The sequence below is a fragment of the Salmo salar genome, chromosome 02 (assembly GCF_965601325.2).
Source record: "Salmo salar chromosome 02, fSalSal1, whole genome shotgun sequence".
Lineage (NCBI taxonomy): Eukaryota > Metazoa > Chordata > Actinopteri > Salmoniformes > Salmonidae > Salmo > Salmo salar.
This window is the reverse complement of record NC_138292.1, coordinates 52,949,799-52,968,039: the sequence shown is the minus strand read 5'-3', so window position 1 is coordinate 52,968,039 and position 18,241 is coordinate 52,949,799. Positions and strand designations below refer to the sequence as shown.

Sequence of the window (18,241 nt, the reverse complement as noted above, 5' to 3'; positions counted from 1 at the left end):
AGTGCCTATAAAAGGACGGCATTACTATTGCTCTCTATACCAACCTTGGACCGTGTTGTCATCCCACTGGGTCAGTAAAGGGTTAAGTCTGGATTTGGCCACTCCCCTGAATGGTGGGTGAATGCAAGGCGAGGCTCAGAAAAACACAAGCCTCCCATTCATCTCGTCACCGTGTGATCAACCTTGAACAGTGGAAGGCGTGTTATTGCACCGGAGGTCCCGAGCAGGCAGCAGCAGAGACGCGAGGGGAGGGGAGGCGACGGGGGACGGTGACTCAGGAATTCCACTGAGGCGTGCACATGACCAAGCATCTCTTTTATGCCCTCTTTTGTGGAGGATGATATTCTTGAGGACTACAATGCAGCCATTGACTCAACGGTGTTCTGATGGCGAATCATGTCAAACGCCCATGTGTGCACTGTAGCCTATAGAGGGCATGGTTATATATTCATTTTCAGATAGTTGCCAATAAACAATTAATCCAGAGGGGAAATGAACAAAAATAGGCATCTACAAATAATGCATTGTTTGTCATTTATGCTGTTGGGTTACTAGGGAGATATCTAGGTTATCACCGAATTAAATATGTATGCAGTCAGCATTGGCTACGGCTTGCAGATGAATAAGAGATTATCTCCAAAACTGGTTTACCTGGCTCGAATCCCTGGAAGAATCCCTCTCACACAGTGTACACTACACGTTTGCTTTTACAGTAGCCTCAACGAATGTATTCAAACTATTTCTCCAGGGCATAAATGTAAATCACATTCATACTTATTGACAAGCATGCAGTGTTGAGTTATGTGGAAAAAGCCAATACAGCCAATCAAAGTATTGAGCTCACAAGTAGTCACACGATGTAATCATTCATGACTTCACTGTTTGGTTTGTATTAGGGCGTGGATGCAATGTGTCAATGGCAATGCCCCTGGGGGGTGAAGTGACAAGAGAATAGATTTGAAAGAAATTCAACTGAATATTGTGTAGATCTTATTGATCTACATGACTTCCGTATATTTTAGCTCCATTGCTAGCCTAACTACCTTCGAACATGAAACGAAACAACTCGCTCAAATTAAAAATGGACTTACCAAGAGATGATGTATATTAGAGGCTGTTTCAATTGTGCAGAATCACTCTAAAATCAACATCCCCAATAAACAGTGATGTGAAATAACCTTAGTGAACTGATTAATGAACATTTAAGTCATTTTGGGTTAACTGTACCTGAACTTATAGCATGAGAAACTAAGAATACTTTTGTCTCCACCAGCAATAGGAGACATGCAGTAGATTTGACTAACTTAGTGGTCATTGTGTACAATGGCCTCAGTTGTTGTAAGCAAAGCAAATCACGAGTATTAAAACCATCTGAGGAATTTTTTATGCTGGCATATAGTCAACTGTATGCTTGCTGCTGTATAGAAAATCTCCTCACTTCTTTTCCTCCCTCTCTGTGCTCCCCCCCACGCCTCCCTGGGTCCCATTTTGTTCTTGTCAAAGGTATTGCATCACTGCCCATGAGTGATTCATAATCGGAACATGACTCTCTCCCTATGGCTTCACTCATTACTGATTGCAGGGAAATAAGCAAACCAGACACTAGTTATTATTACAAGGTCAGAAATTGTATTTGGCAAGTTTTTTTTAAACAAGTGCATACAAGTACAGCTAGAAGCAATTCAGTTTGCCAAGTGCTCGTAGAGTCATATTAGTTAGTCACATTCTATGTTTAACAGGGACTGCCACCAGAACTAAAAAGTACATCGATAGGACATCGAAAAAAAGAGGGAGGAGGAAAGTAGTCTGTTATGATGAGTACATACCTTTATCTTCAAAAAAAATATAGAAACACAATGTATTGAAAAACAAAACGATACAGCCATGTTTACGAAGTATACAACTTCCCTTGTGTCCAATATGTACATGTCCATCAGTTTCTTCTGGATGGTATCTATGGTACGAGGATTTATATTCATTTGTAATGGTGTACATGTTGGTTTTTGTTTGTTGTTGTGGTAGTTAAAAAAAAACGCTGGTAAAATCAAGGGTCTCTCTCCTTTTTTACTTTCACGTCCCCTGCCAAGATGGTGGCTATTTCACCCTGCATGAAGGCCCATGGTACGTTGGAGCCCACCAGTGGGCATTTCTCCCCGCTGGGGCAGTACACCTCTCCCGTGGCTCCCTGCTGTTTGATACTCTCCCGAGAGCAAGGGAAGCAGAACTTGTGTGAGGGCACCGATGGGCACTGGACAAAGTGTGTGTCCTCCAGCCTCTCGTGGCACAGGGTGCAGCACAGTGGCACGCTGCCCGGCACCGACGAGTCTGGAATGCTCTGCGGCAGTGCCCCGTGAGGGTCCATGCCCTGCGAGTGCGCCGTGGCCACCACCTCCCTCTGGGTCAGCCGCCGCTGGCCTGCAGAGGACGGGGACAGTGGGCTCCCGCTGTTGCGCCGGCCCGCTGCCGTGGTGGAGTGCACCTGGTTGGCATCCTTGGGCGAGCCGGCATTGTCGGCGGCGAGGATAAGTGCTGCCATGGGCGACTGGCCGTTCTGTGCCGTGGCCGCCTCCGGTGGGGTGGTGCGACTGTGGGGGGAGATGGTGGAGGGTGGAGCGGCAGAGAAGCCTGGCAGGGAGGCCGGGGGCATCTTGAGGACCTCTGAGGGCGACGGCAACCACGGCTGGCCCTCGCCGCCGTTCATCTTGGGGGCGGAGCCCTCGCCATCCGGCTCAGGGGAGGCTTTCCTCTTCATGCTTCGTGGGTGCTTCCCTCGGTCTGTTGGAGAAGGAGGAAGGGGGGGGGGGGGGGGTTAAGGATTAACAAACACTCCAACCACCACAGCAGCAGCAAATGTGCATGCACTGTAAATTAATGAAAATAAAACTTTGAGGAATTTATGTTACTTTATGTGTAAAACAAAACGTGCAGAGGAAAAACAAGTGGTATATTCGGTAGCCTGCTGGGGATCAGACTAGAGGAAATGTAAACATGCATAAACAAACATTCAGCTGAAAACCCACGTCAACACAGTGGCAAAGTAGCTGACTAAGAACACTGCCAGTTCCTTGTTTTAGTCTTCTAAATTAATGCATCCATGTGTTTAAAAATCCACAATCCTACCTGGTTTTGAAGAAGTTGCACTTGTCTCGTATCCCATAACGCGCTGCATCGCCGCATGGTCTTTCTTGAACCTGCTGTCGAATGTGTGGAGAGCCATCAAATCCCTCACTGTTTTGCCTTTGCCCATCCACTCCTCCGCCCGCTTGTGGCTCTCCGACATGTCCGACATGCTATCCGGTCTATGCTTGTCTTTCATATCCTCCCCGCGCTTGCGGTGGTCGCCTTGACCAGGAACATTCAACGCGCCCGGCATACCCATTTGGGCGGGCCGACCATTGAGTGCGTGTACTGGACCCATGTTTCCGTTTACTAAAGGCACCAAATTGGGAGGAACCGTGCTAGTCCTGCGAGGGTTGGGGCTCTGGCGGTTCAGCTCCGGCGGGTCGTCGGGTTTTGGAAATCCATTTGGCACAGGGATGCCGTTAACTTGCCTCCCCGGTTGGTACTCCGGTCCCAACCTTGGCGGCCGGTCAGAGAGGGGATAGCGATCCAGAGGCTGAGGCGGACGCGAGCCGGGGTCTCCAGCCGAATGGTTGTGGGACTGAATTTCCTTCCCCGAGTGCTGAGGTTTGCCTGGCCCGGGAGATCTCCCGTCCTGGAAGCCATGAGCTCTCTTCAGCTGTCGGGCAGTCTCAATTACAAACTCAATCCGGTCGGCTCCCTCGTAGTTGACACATCCCCTGCAAACAGGTTCGGTAAAATCCCAGATCATTGCCCATGGCATGCGGGGCAAGTCACACAAATAACACGACTGCCTCCTCGAAGCAGCTACAGCCGCGGACGACATGGTTTTCGAAAAAGTGGATACCAAATTCTCCAAATCTCCCTGGGATTCGTTTTATTCTGTAGAAAAAAAAGGAATCGCGAATAATTGTGTATTTTCCCTCTAGCCAAACAGCAATAAAACAGCCAAGTTACATTGAGAAGTTCATTGCAGTTGTGTACTTTACTACGGCGCGCCTCAATCTATCTCGCACTACAACTCACAGCTCAATGTAGGGCGGTGACGTCACCGACGACACACCACAAGTGCTTCCAGCAGCTCCAATTCTATCTACTTGATTCTTAGACAGCCCCACCAGCGCATGCTCACCTTTTTCCTCGCTTTATCGTGTAGGCCCTACCACTTGTGCAATGCGTTCAACTGCCAGCAAGCCCTAAAGATAAACTGGTTGGACGCAGTTGAGCCCTGCTGCTAAAATGATTTATTTCACGTCAAGGTGAATTGTATCAGAACGGTTGATGATAGGCTTCTGCTTACTGAGAATCGACATTCAAAGCAACGTCTACAATTATTGCGGTTCCTAAATTGTCTCACGACTATATAATGCCTTTGCATGCAACTCAACAAGTGGCGTTACCTATCTTTCTCCTTTAGGCTATGTAGGCTATGCATGCTCTCCCGGACTGGCACTAGAGCCCTATTTAGCAAATCCTCATTCCAGTCACACTGCCAGCACAACGTCACGAGGCGGAGAGCTTTCACCCAACCATACAATTCGACTCTGTTACTATGGCAGATTTAACCCTCCTTCCTTCGTCCTATTAAAATGGGATAGCCTCTTTTCCAATTCATAGTTTACGAGTTCAGCTTTGCACACTAGGGACTTGTTTAGACAAAAATCGTTTTCATAATGCAACTATTCTAATTTAATGTCAATGTTTATCATTTTACAAATAGCCGCGATTAACTATGTTTAGGCTACTTTGTCAATAGCTTGCTACATGCGCCCCTTATTCTATGCAACAATATATCACATAACGAGGTAGTTGGTACATTGTTGCAGTCATACTGTGGCGCGTGCCTGCAACGTTGTTGCAATTCGACATGAGAATAGAGCCCCTAACCACCGTTTGATAGCGACGTCTAAATATTGGACAAAGTTCAGCATGACTAACTCACACCAATCAACCCCTCGTGATTCAGTAAACTCGACAACTCACAGCCTGTCTGACTGGCGAACACGAAAACCCCCAGATCAAAGTCACAACCCGAGACAACGTTTGCACTTTTTTTCAATTACTGCACCCGCAATTCTTAATAAGTCTGGGGAATATTCGTGTGGATAGTTAATTTACTTTAATTTCGCATAGCCTAAATATCACTCCGGTCTGGTCTTGTTAGACTGCGAGGAAGGTCTACAAAATAGCCTTTAGGCCTACAAAAAAAGTGTTATTGCATGAACTGTGTGTGTAGCCTATATAGCTCACTGCAAGGTTTGACAACAACAACAAAAAATGATGTCCTCATTGCCGACCGAGGAATTTTCCGTCATTTACTTTCTCGCTTTGTTAGGGTTAGCCACAACATTGTAACGTTGGTGGCTGTTGTGTGAGAGGCGAGACCTGCGGATACAAAGCAGTTTTTGTTGTTGTTGTTGCTGCAAGCATGTATCCTACTATGTGATGACGTTCCAAACAGGAAGTGGATTTTAGTCACGTACCCGCTTCTTACCTCGCCCATCCGTGGAAAAACAAACGAGCCGTCCTGGCTCGCTGCCAAAGACCACAGATATGCGGGGCAGGATGAGCGAGTCACAGCAAGCTAAAGCAAAAAATACGAAAGGAAATGGTTTCTGAAAGAAGTCATGCTCTTTCTTAAAGAGACAATCGACTACATGTGACGAATAGTTTCATTTTTGGACAGACCTATTTGTTTCTAATAGGCTAATCGTGGGAAATGGCAACTGTGTCATTGTATAGCAACATGCTACATGTATGGTAGCAGCCTCAGAGTTGTCCTGTAACAGAGCCACCGAAAAACGTGTGGGGAGGCGGCATTTGCCACAGCACCTTTTCAACCCCTTTTGATTTAATCAAATATATTGACGAAAAGCGTTAGAAAGAGGGGAAAATGTATGTTTTAAGACCGATTTGCGCACATTTGTTCTGACCTTCACACCAGAGTGCTGCGTGCTTTTGCACGCGGGCCGGGCACAACGCTCAAGGCAGTGATCAACTGGCATGTAGTGAAGTAGAAGTAAAAGTTGTCAAAAATATAAATACTAAAGTACAGATACCCCCCCAAAAATGACTTAAGTAGTACTTTAAAGTATTTCCTCCAGTATTTATATCGCAAGCTGATAACACGTCACTCCCGCCAGACACAAACAAAAACTCTTGCATAAATTTAGCAGCCAATACACCTAAAGTTTAGCGCTCTGACATGCTGTATTGCAGGGAAACGAGACCATTTTTTAGTCTGATCAACTGTAGGCTACTAACAACAGCAGCCGCATAGTCTAGCCTACTATGGGCCCTGTCCCTCTGGTGTGTAAGCAGGTAACGTTGTGTATTTATAGCCCATTTGTTTGTGAGAAAATGTGAATGGGAACACATTTGGTTTATATTCAAAATTGGGCTGACTAGGCTACCTAGACTTGTTCAATCCAAAATTAACTGGAATTAATAAACACAAAAGCCGACATAGACTGAGTACATTTTTAATTAGGCCTACAGTTGCATAGGACAGGACTACATGATGCATCCCTGCATAAAGGAAGCTCAGCCCTGTGCGTTTTATTGTTCAATCATGTTGCTTTCTCTGTGTATAGGAAACCCCACTAGTTCTAATAGAAATGTCAGTTGAATTCATTCAGTTGTGCAACTGACTAGATATACCATTTCCCCTTTCCCTTCTCTTGAAAATATAATGAATATGAACAAGTACAAGGTTGCTGCCGCAGTTCGACAGGGTTTTCATCATCCCCAAGGCCAGGAAATTTTCCCAGGATAAAAAAACAAAAAAAACATGTGACCTGATTAGAAAACTCTGGTCCTGTCATAGCCCATATTAAATCCTTTTACAATAGATTAATCACATCATACAATATAAGGTCCAGAATTTTTGCTGGTTAGGTTGGTCACCAGATCAGGAAAAACTACAGACCCCAGAATTTTGGGGACTCCGGGATCTGTGGTGCCCCCTCTGCTCTGTAATACTACTAGCCACTTAGCAATTTCTTTAAGTTGGCTTTAGCTATCCCAGTGGTGCAAAAGTACCCAATTGTCATACTTGAGTAAAAGTAAAGATACCTTAATAGAAAATGACTCAAGTGAAAGTCATCCAGTAAAATACTACTTGAGTAAAAGTCAAAGTATTTGGTTTTAAATATGATTAAGTATCAAAAGTAAATGTAATTGCTAAAATATACTTAAGTATTGAAATTAAAAGTATAAATCATATCAAATTCCCTATATAAAGCAAACCAGATGCCACCATTTTCTTGTTTTGTAAATGTATGCATAGCCAGGGGCACACTCCAACACTCAGACATAATTTCCAAATGAAGCAGACCAGGGAGTAGAGATGACCAGGGATGTTCTCTTGATATGTGTGTGAATTGGACAATTTTAAGCATTCAAAATGTAACAAGTACTTTTGGGTGTCGGGGAAAATGAATGGAGTAAAAAGTATATTATTTTCTTTAGGCATGTAGTGAAGTAGAAGTAAAAGTTGTCAAAAATATAAATACTAAAGTACAGATACCCCCAAAAATGACTTAAGTAGTACTTTAAAGTATTTTTACTTAAGTACTTTACACCACTGAGCTATCCCAACTAGGTTCCCAATCTCCAGGCTATCAATCAATGTAAGAGTAGCTAGCTTGTCTAACTATCTTAGCTGGCATAACTGCTTGCATGTTTGTTAAGCAAGCAATAACTAAATGTTGGATAAGACATTCCTTAAAATGTTTTACCCAGATTAGCAGAGATGCAGAGAAGCATATTTAGTTTCTTTAAAAAATAACCACCAGTCAGGAGGATACAGACAGCACAAGAGGTATGCTTCGATATGCGGAAAAAAATACATATTTGGACATAAAATTAAGCATAATGATTATGGCTATAGATTGCAGGAAAGAGCTGTTTCAGGTGTTTGAAAAATGCAAAATTATCCAATTTACAGACGGGGGCATAGCCCCTCTCCGGACTTCACCCCAGGCATCCTCATGTACTTTATGACCCCTCAGATTTGTGTGGTGCATGATGCCCCTGAATGTATACAAACTAGTTGTGGAGTGATGGCTGGCCAACAGGAGAAAAATTCTAACAGTGAACCACTGACAATGACTCAGCATTAACAGCAGCAACCCAGTCATCTCTTACTCAATGGTCTGTATGACTGTATCACGTCGGTGTGAATCTGCATCGCCCAGACAGCTGACTTGATGTGGCCGTGGCCCATTTTGTCTCGTCCTGCTCTCTTGGCTGCAGCACTGTGACATGCCCTGTCTCGCTCGCCCAGTCAGCTGTGTGGAGAGAGAAAGAGAGAGAGAGACGCGAGGGGGACACGTAGGCTACTGTAGGTGCACCAGTGAACAATGTGTCCTATTTCTCTGCAGCCTGAGGCAGAACAGGCAAATGAGCACTGAGCAGCAATAGCAGTGTGGGCTATTTGCATCCAGGACAATGTGCCCCTGTGAACGGTGTATAAGCAAATCCCAAGTGATGGCAGGGAGAGATACTGTAGATATTAAAATAGAAAGGAAAAGTTTTGACCCAAAATAAGAATGTACCTGGAGGTCAGATAGGTTGGATGTGGTGTAGTTTGCATTGTGTATTGTACATTTGAGTAATACGAGCACACACATGCACACACACACACACAACGCGAGTGTGCACATGCACACGTGTGTGTGTATCTAGACGAAATACATACTTAAGCTAACACCATATTGGGTTTCATCATCATGGCTACCAATCAGGTTCGACATTTCCCCACTACCATGCCAAGACGTCTGCAGAGCAGCAAGACAACTCTTTTGTTTCACTTAAGACTCTTTAGTAAGCTGGTTAATTAGAGTGGGCACATCCCTTACGCTTGTGGCCTGGTCTTGAGCTGGGCCGGCGTGAAGAAAAAACAATCCCCTTATGCGGTGTGATTACAGTTTACACACACACACACAGGCACGCACGCACGCACACACACACACACACACACACACACACAGAAAGTCAGTCACGGACACAAACACAAAGTCACAGACGCGTGCACACACACACACACACATTCACACAAAGAATACACACACACACCCCTATCCTCACACACACACCCCTATCCTCACACACACATACCCTCACTTCCTCCCTCCCTTGCCCCCACCTACATGCATAACAACCCACTTGAGCATCTATTGTGGCTTGTCACGAAGATTGGAAGACCCTAAGACCTGCTGATCTGCTGATGGGATGCGGAGGGATGAAGGAGGGGGGTGAGGGCACTCTGGTGGCTTATGTGGCACGCTGATACCACTCAGCTCCAACTTTGGTGGCAGCTTGAACAGCGGCTCACACACAAACACAGAGGACTACATGTCATGCAATCACAGGTTGCCACAGTGTCTTGACATGAGCCTGCTATTGTTACTTTTAATCATTCTTCTTAATGGTCTGAGGAAGAGAATGGCAAGAGGGGTTAAAGAGAAATTAGGGTAACATTTCGCTTAAAGCCAACAGGTACTGGTGCATTGCTACCCTTATAATATTTTATTATTAACTAATATCTTACTGTATGTCTTTTGGTGTGTTGTTTTTGGCAACAACTGAGGATCATTATGACATATGATACTAAGATATTATTCATGGGTTGCACATCCGTCACTCGGTCACATCGTTGCCATTGTTATCAACGTTTTACAGATGCCGCAGCATATTAATGTCTGACTGATGGTTAATGATGTCTTTCTGAACAGGGGGCTAATGACTGTTTCATCAAATGTACACTATAGTGGCCTGGAAATACGATGACATTGCTGAAGTAGACAAATAATTAGTAGAAAACAACTTTGCCATCATTATGAGGTCGTCAAGTTTACTTATTCATTGGAAACAGTATAACTTTAGCTAGCCTGTTAGGGCTAGGGGGCAGTATTGACACGGCTGGATAAAAAACATACCCGATTTAATCTGGTTACCACTCCTACCCAGTAACTAGAATATGCATATACTTATTACATATGGATAGAAAACACCCTAAAGTTTCTAAAACTGTTTGAATGGTGTCTGTGAGTATAACAGAACTCAAATGGCAGGTCAAAACCTGAGAGATTCCTTTACAGGAAGTGGCCTGTCTGACCATTTCTTGAACTTCTTTTCCATCTCTATCTTTTACTAAGGATCTCTGCTCTAACGTGACACTTCCTACGTCGTCCATAGGCGCTCAGAGCCCGGGAAAAAACAGAATGTCGTCATTCCAGCCCCAGGCTGAAACACATTATCGCCTTTCTCAAGTGGCCGATCAAGGGACTCTGGGCTTATGCGCATGACCCGACCGCCCCCGCCTTTGTGATTTTTTCCTCTGTTTGCCGAAAAGGAGATTCCCTGTCGGAATATTATCGCTTTTCTACGAGAAAAATGGCGTAAAAATTGATTTTAAACAGCGGTTGACATGCTTCGAAGTACGGTAATGGAATATTTAGAATTTTATTGTCACGAATTGCGCCATGCGCGCGACACTTCTTTATCCGCTATTCGGATATAACGATGGATTATTTTGGACCAAACCAACATTTGTTATTGAAGTAGCAGACCTGGGAGTGCATTCTGACGAAGACAACAAAAGGTAATCAAACTTTTATAATAGTAAATATGATTATGGTGAGTGCTAAACTTGCCGGGTGTCTAAATAGCGAGCCCGTGATGCCTGGGCTATGTACTTAGAATATTGCAAAATGTGCTTTCACCAAAAAGCTATTTTAAAATCGGACATATCGAGTGCATAGAGGAGGTCTGTATCTATAATTCTTAAAATAATTGTTATGCTTTTTGTGAACGTTTATCGTGAGTAATTTAGTAAGATGTTAGCGAATTCCCCGGAAGTTTGCGGGGGTATGCTAGTTCTGAACGTCACATGCTAATGTAAAAAGCTGGTTTTTGATATAAATATGAACTTGATTGAACAAAACATGCATGTATTGTATAACATAATGTCCTAGGGTTGTCATCTAATGAAGATCATCAAAGGTGAGTGCTGCATTTAGCTGTCTTCTGGGTTTTGGTGACATTATATGCTGGCTTGAAAAATGGGTGTCTGATTATTTCTGGCTTGGTACTCTGCTGACATAATCTAATGTTTTGCTTTCGTTGTAAAGCCTTTTTGAAATCGGACAGTGTGGTTAGATTAACGAGAGTCTTGTCTTTAAATAGCTGTAAAATAGTCATATGTTTGAGAAATTGAAGTAATAGGATTTTTAAGGTTTTGAAAATCGCGCCACAGGCTGCAAGTGGCTGTTACGTAGGTGGGACGCAAGCGTCCCACCTAGCCCATAGAGGCTAGCTAAGATTGAGGGGAGAGCACCGAAATGTTAGCTAGCTAATGTTAGCATTGCTAGCTAACATTTCGGTGCTCTCCCCTCAATCTTAGCTAGCTAAAGTTATACTGTATCTAATGTAAATCTGCCAACATCACAATGATGACAAAAGCTTCTCTTACTAATTCTTTGCCTCCTTTTGAAATGTCATGGGGGTTTCCAAGCCACAGTAATGTACTTCAGACGACATCTTCATCAGCATTCATTAAGACTGCATTGAGTAGAATACTCAGCTGGGCATCAATCCTAAAACGAACGTTCAAATCAATATTGTGATGAAATGTGCAACACATGAATAAGAGTGTCATATGACAAGTCCTACCGTGCATTATGACCACGTCATACCTGTTGGCTTAAAGTCAAGTGTTACTTGGAAGTTCTTTCAGGTCAGCCATTCCTTGCCTGCATGACTCTTGGGCTAGGGCCCTTGAAAAGGTTCCCAGTTGGTTGGACGTTGGAGTTAGTCAGATGTGATATTTGTAGACATGGCCTCATGGCGAGGAAGAGGGTCAAAGGAGTCAGTTTATTCAGCTTAGCCGTTTCACATGGGAGGAAATCTGCTCAATGGGAAAGAATCCCAGGAAAAGCAGTCTGGAGAAGGTGACATTGAGGTCACACTGTAGCCAGCTTTGTTCAGATGGACTCCAGGCCATTCGAAAAAGTATCCAATGATGACAAAAACAAATAAAGACGATATCTGAACCACATGACTCCATGCATTTGCTTGCCAAAGCTAGGGAGTGAGGATATGTTTGATAAAAAAATAATTCATCTTATCAATTTGCCCTTGACCAGGAATGTTTACGGTTAGGCAAACCCCCCCCCTTATGACTCAGTCAATGGACTTTTGTTCCTCTGTAATCTGTCTGTAGACTCAGTAACTAGGTGGTTATATGTGCAAGCCTTCCAGTATGCGACTGAGGGAAATTAACAGCATTGGAAGTTGTTTAATAATTGAACAAATGGCTTTGTAGTGGCTTCTCTTTGATGTGTTAAAGCCTTTAAATTTTTAAACAGTACTTTTCGTGAATTAAGCATTACTGTACACAGCACATGTGCTTTGAAGTTATCGAGCGCATGCTACTGCATGTTGCTTTCGAGAGCAAAAAGAAAACAAATAGCCTTTTACTTTTGCCTCTGTCGGGAAGCAACTGACAGAGTTCCAAATAAATTGCTGTTTGGCTCCCAATGCTTATAAATGATTAGCATTATAGTCCCAAAGGGAATTTCCTTTCCGAGGTATTTGATTTAATGTGTGCATTTAATTGAAATGCATTCTAAATGAAATTCGTAGTATTTTTGTCAGAGGACGTCTTCCGTAGTTTCCAAGAAAGTGTAGGCTTACTGTGGCGCCTAACCTCCCGTTTAGGGGAATTCATCTTGTGGGCTGAGGTTGTTGCAACGTGTTCCTCAAGGCCCGAATTCTTACGTTATTAACTGAAAACCATTAGCTAGTTATAGACCTAATGGACTAATGGACTTATTTTAGAATGGGGTCGATGACATTGTGTTGCGACTAAGCTTGGAGTCACTGACCTAGCACTATTGGCTATTTTGCTTGGTCACAGTTGGTTCTGACAGACACAAAAGCAAAATGCTGTGTAAACTCATCCGAAAAACATTAATAGAAAGAATTTACAAAAGATTACTTATTCCCGATTCCCTGAAATCACACTTTAGTTTATCGTCATCAACATTTGACTTTAAGTGTGGCGCAATGGAAGGGAAATCAAATCATCATCATTATAATGTCATGTTGTTATTGTCAGTGCAGGAAGGAAAGGGTTACTATGGAGATCACTCTCCTATCAGAACATTCTAAGTAATGAAGCATTTCCTGTTTACAGACGTTTTTTTTCTCTCGTCTTAATCATCCGAGCTTGACACGAACTAAGCCCATGCCTTACATAGAAAAAAAGATCCCACATTTAATGATCTCCTCACTGCTCCCCTAAATAGCACTTAAAGCTAGGTTACAGTGTGCACACAGACATTAATAAATAGTGTGGTCTACGCTTCAGACAACTACCCACAGCTCGCTGAGTGTGCACACACTAAATCGCCAAATCACTTCCTGCTTTGCTGCAATGAATCCACTCTCTGACCCTGACAGCCTGTTATGGTGCGAACGGCTGAGGCATATGCCACTTAAAGAGATAGCTTCTTGGACGGAGCCGAAGGAAAATGTACTACCCTATTGATTGTCTACAATGCTTTTTTGGCAGATCAATAAGCAGAGGTAACAAATGCTGATTGAAAAAAAACAAAAACAAATGGGTGCTGCAGCATTGACTTTGCAGCTTTTTTAAAGTGGCGACAGTCTCGAGAAGCGGAGTTGACTGCAGTGCTTTGATCTTTGATGCAGTGTTGCAGTACGGAGTGATGTAATGTCACAGCACGAGCACTTTATTGTATAGGAAAGGGTGTGATGTTTTTGCATCACTTTCACAAAGCAGCGTTTGCATTCAAGTCAATGCTTGGAAACTGCATAGGCATTTGGTGCAGATCTAGTCCTCTAGTCCTTACAAGTGCAGTTAGTCATACTACCGAGAAGGATGCCATTTTGGGCGCTCAGACTTACCCTCAATATAGCGACTGACGACACCGTTTATAAAATGGAAGGCCAACTCAAATAAAATGGCGCGTTTGGAGAGAGAGGGGAAAAACACTTTTGGATGGTGTGCATCTGGATACGGAGGAGAGGCGGTGATGTCACAGGAGCAAAGTGAGGAGACAAGAGAATAACAAGGCTTTCTTTTTCCCCTCTCTCGCTCTCTCTCCCTTGCTCCCTCCCTCCCTCCACCCTAATCCTCTTTGCAGGCCTGGAGGGAAAGGGTGGCGGGCTGCCAAGGCAAAGGCTGCTGGGTAAATGCAGAGGCTGCCAAGCGGGGCCCTGTCGCCGGCGTTAGAAGCACACATCTTTGTTCTCGGAGACCTGGTGTTCTGCCAAGGGCCTCATTTCAGCCAGGCATTATGGTTGCCCTGGATCGAAGCCAAACTACTGAGAGCTTACTCCCTCCCTCCCTTTTTCTCTATACCCTCCCTCTCTCTCTCTTTTTCCATCCCTCCCACTCTCTCTATCCCACACATACACACACACACACACCCATCGCTAGGCTCTTATTCATCCCTGAATCCTCCGACTAGGGCTTCCTGCCAAACATTCATCAGTTGCCATGGCAGCAGGAGAGAGAGAGAGAGAGAGAGAGAGAGAGAGAGAGAGAGAGAGAGAGAGAGAGAGAGAGAGAGAGAGAGAGAGAGAGAGAGAGAGACATCAGAGCGAATAATAATGAGTCACTCCTGGAGCCAGATGTGCCACATCTGCAAAGCTGCCACACTGAGGGGGAGGGAGTTGGGGGAGGATGTGAGGACTAGCAGTTAAGCAGGATGGGTGAGAGAAGGAACGGGGGATTGGGGGCATTTAATAAAAAAAATTGTCTGCATTCAGTAACATACTGTAAGGGCACATTTTGAAAAATAGCAGACAACCGAGCCTATGATCGCACACTCTTCGCAAGCGTGTGGGGAAATTGCTGGAATCTACCCCGCAATTTCTCCAGTGTGGGAAAATATGGAGAGAGCAAAATCACAAAGCAGTTGAGGACACAAATTCCTAAGACGATAGAAGAGTAAAATCATATGATATGCAAACTGAGAAGCTACACTAGTGGACACCAGCAAAAATAAGGCTTTCATTTATGTGAAAAAGAAGATCCAAAGATTATGCTAGCCAACAATCCTCATCTCGACAGTTCCATACCTCAACTAAAACAAATGAATATTAGGCCATTAAATATTTCCCCTGATGGAGAAAGGTGAGCAAAACCCAAAACACACCATGTTTGTGCATTGGTGCAAAATACCATTGAGTTTTGATTATCTTTGAGTAGCAGTATCTGCAAAATACTTATAGGCTATCCCTACTGTGATGCAACCCTGCATCTTGGGGGATTTTCTGCCACGCTCTGCAAGTTTCCCCTCGGTTCACTCTTTCCGATCTTTGTGGGTGAGAATGGTAAACTCATCAACGAAGTGCCGCTTAAATTTCATGAATTCTTTTATGGTCTGGGCTGTTACGGGAGAAAACATTTTTGTTCCTGTTTTCCCTGTTTTTCCTCTTCGCCAGTTAGTTCGCCAGGGTGTTAAGCCAGCTATTCTCCATTCAGGTACGCAACACAGGGCTGCCAAAAATAACATCAGCGTCGCACGGCAAACTTCAACATGATGTAACTAGGCCCTGAAGCAAGAAACTGCAAATAATGACAGCTTACGTAATGTCCAGACAGACAGAGTTTTCAGGCCACTCCAAGGGAGCAAGCCCATTAAAGGAGAGTTTCTGAAAAGATAATAAGGCAAAACTTTAAGTCTGAAGTACCAGGTTAAAGTGGATGACTGGAGATGAAGATGTCTTTTTTCCTGACACTCAAGCTTTTTACTGAGTGTCTCACAGAGGAACAAGGCAGATTCTAGGGGAGGGTGCTGGGTTGGCTATTGCCCCTTCCAACGGTACATTTGGCCCACCCACTCAGAAATGACACAACGTGAGGATTAAGGAATGGTAGGCCCATGTGATCCAACATGTTGATCATGTGACCAACTGTGTCACATTGACCTTTTTAACCAACTAGCAAGTTGAGAGTTGAGCAGCAAGAGGGTCCAGTATCCTAGAGTATACTAGCAGGTTTAAAAAAACTGGTTGTCTTCCCAACAGAAGACCGTGTTAGCCCACTAAGCTAAAACCTTGCTCGGAGAGGTAACACAAGTCTTCACATCTAAGATGATGTTACTCATCTTGCAAGTGCACTTCAGAGAACCATCTCCACTACATATTTATTCTAAATGGTAATAGATTCTCTGCTAGACTGTGTTAGGTCACTAAGCTTACTCGGGGAGCTAACATGCCACCTCCGCCACTTATATATCCTAAACGGTAATAGATTCATTGCTAGTAGACCCCATATGTGCACGTCATTCTATTTCTGCCTGGTCTGGATGAGAGAATCCTAAAATAAACAACAGGCCCTCCTCACAAGTCCTTGTGTCAAGGAAACGGTTTTACGACATGTAGCACATGAATCAAACCGTCATCTGCGCAACATTTTCAGACATTTTCCAGCTTCCCCTCTGTTTTTGTCATCCGGCCTCGGCCGCTATATTCCTCGCGAGGCCTCACCATCCACTCTAAAACTCTCAGCCCCCTTTACTAGTCATTTATCTGAGCTAGTCTCGTTCAAACCAGATGTGAGGGCGTGGTGTACACCGAAAACCAGGACTGCATCCCAAATGACACCCAATTTCCCAGGGTGTGATTTTGGACATACACCAGACGTGGGAACACAAGACCTTCCGCATGAATAGGGGGAATTCTACTCTGTCCAACAGAATCAGCTGGGATGAAAACAATAACCGTTTTACATTCTCTTTCCCTCCCTCTCTTTCTCCCTCTCTGTGAAGAATTTACATATTATCTTTATACCTGTGTTGTTTTATGTTCCCTCTTCCTCCTGTAATCTGTTTTATAGCGTTGTTCCCATTGCTCTTTCCGCCCCCATTTTGAGCCACCACCTAAAGCTTTCAACCACCCTGTGTCCTGACTTACAAATGGTAATTGTCCATGGTCGTATTTATTTGTTGACACCGTAACAAGTCCTTCATCGTTTCGGTCTGTTTGCTTCTGTTTTGTTCATAGAGAACTTGCTTGAGATATGTGTCGGATATTTGCACAAATCTCCCTGTAAAAGGAGCTTACAGAAAAACAGAAATGTTGGATTTAGGTATATGCTGCTCAAGCTGGGATTTGGCCCAAAGAGCACATTGATCTCCAAACAAACATTTCATAGTGTGACAGTGTCGCTTAGCAACAATGCATCAGTCCCAATTAATTTGCTCTTGGTTCATAGCCTCGGGTCTAGACTATAGCAAAGCTGGAGAGTGTCAGAGCACATTCAAACTGTTCTCTGCAAAGTGCTTAATAATAGACCATTCCTATAGTCTATTCTACAGCATTTAGGTTCAGCTACAGCATTAACCGCCGTGGGCTAGAATGTATGTAGTACATCTAAAAGCTCTGTGCCATAACCTGCAGACGCAACGCCCCACCGTGACAGCCTTGAATGACACACACTAACAAACAGCTCACACACTGACACACAACTCATGTACACTAACACACAACTCACACACACTAACAAACAACTAACGTAAGCCTTACGCACTCATTCAAGGATTACGTGAGCGTGTGTTAGTGTGTGTGAGTTGTGTGTTAGTGTGTGCATGAGTTGTGTGTTTGCGTGTGTAAGCCTTGAATATGTGTGAGCTGTGTGTGTGTGTGTGTGTGTTAGTGTGTCATGTCCCAAAGGTGAGGCAGGGCACCTGGCAGGCTGTATTCTCTCAGCTAAGACGAGCTGTGTGAGCTAGAGAACATCAGTGGCTTTAGCCAATCTGTTGAGCTGTCTCCCCAGCCACAACGCACCTGTCGACACCCCTCTTCTTCCCTATCGCTACACCTCTCTAACTCCATTCTCCCTCTCTCACACCCACCAAAGCCATTTTTCTCTCCCTTTTCTTCCTTTTATTTGTTCTGGTCTCTCTCTAGCTCTGTATTGTTCTTCATCTCTTTCTGTCACACTGTCACAACAAAGCACAACACAGCCCTGGGCGGCGGGGCAGAGTACACTAGGTGCCCTTGGCGAGACAGATAAACCGGTGTTATATGATTACGCGGCACAGCGTTATTGTGCAACCCATGACTCACACTCAGCTTTAATTGCAGCACCGCTCGCTCGCTTGTGCATGTTTTAGCGCGT

General features: G+C 44.1%; 1 protein-coding gene across 1 annotated transcript; it reads right to left on the bottom strand.

Annotated features, from left to right (window-relative positions):
• Window positions 1-1,609: 1,609 nt before the first annotated feature.
• i2b2a (Interferon regulatory factor 2-binding protein 2-A) lies at window positions 1,610-4,077 on the bottom strand. The gene is given in 2 exon segments (NM_001139853.1): window positions 1,610-2,775; window positions 3,121-4,077. Coding segments are annotated over 2 exon segments (1,518 nt in total). The 5' UTR covers window positions 3,908-4,077; the 3' UTR covers window positions 1,610-2,044.
• Window positions 4,078-18,241: the final 14,164 nt, after the last annotated feature.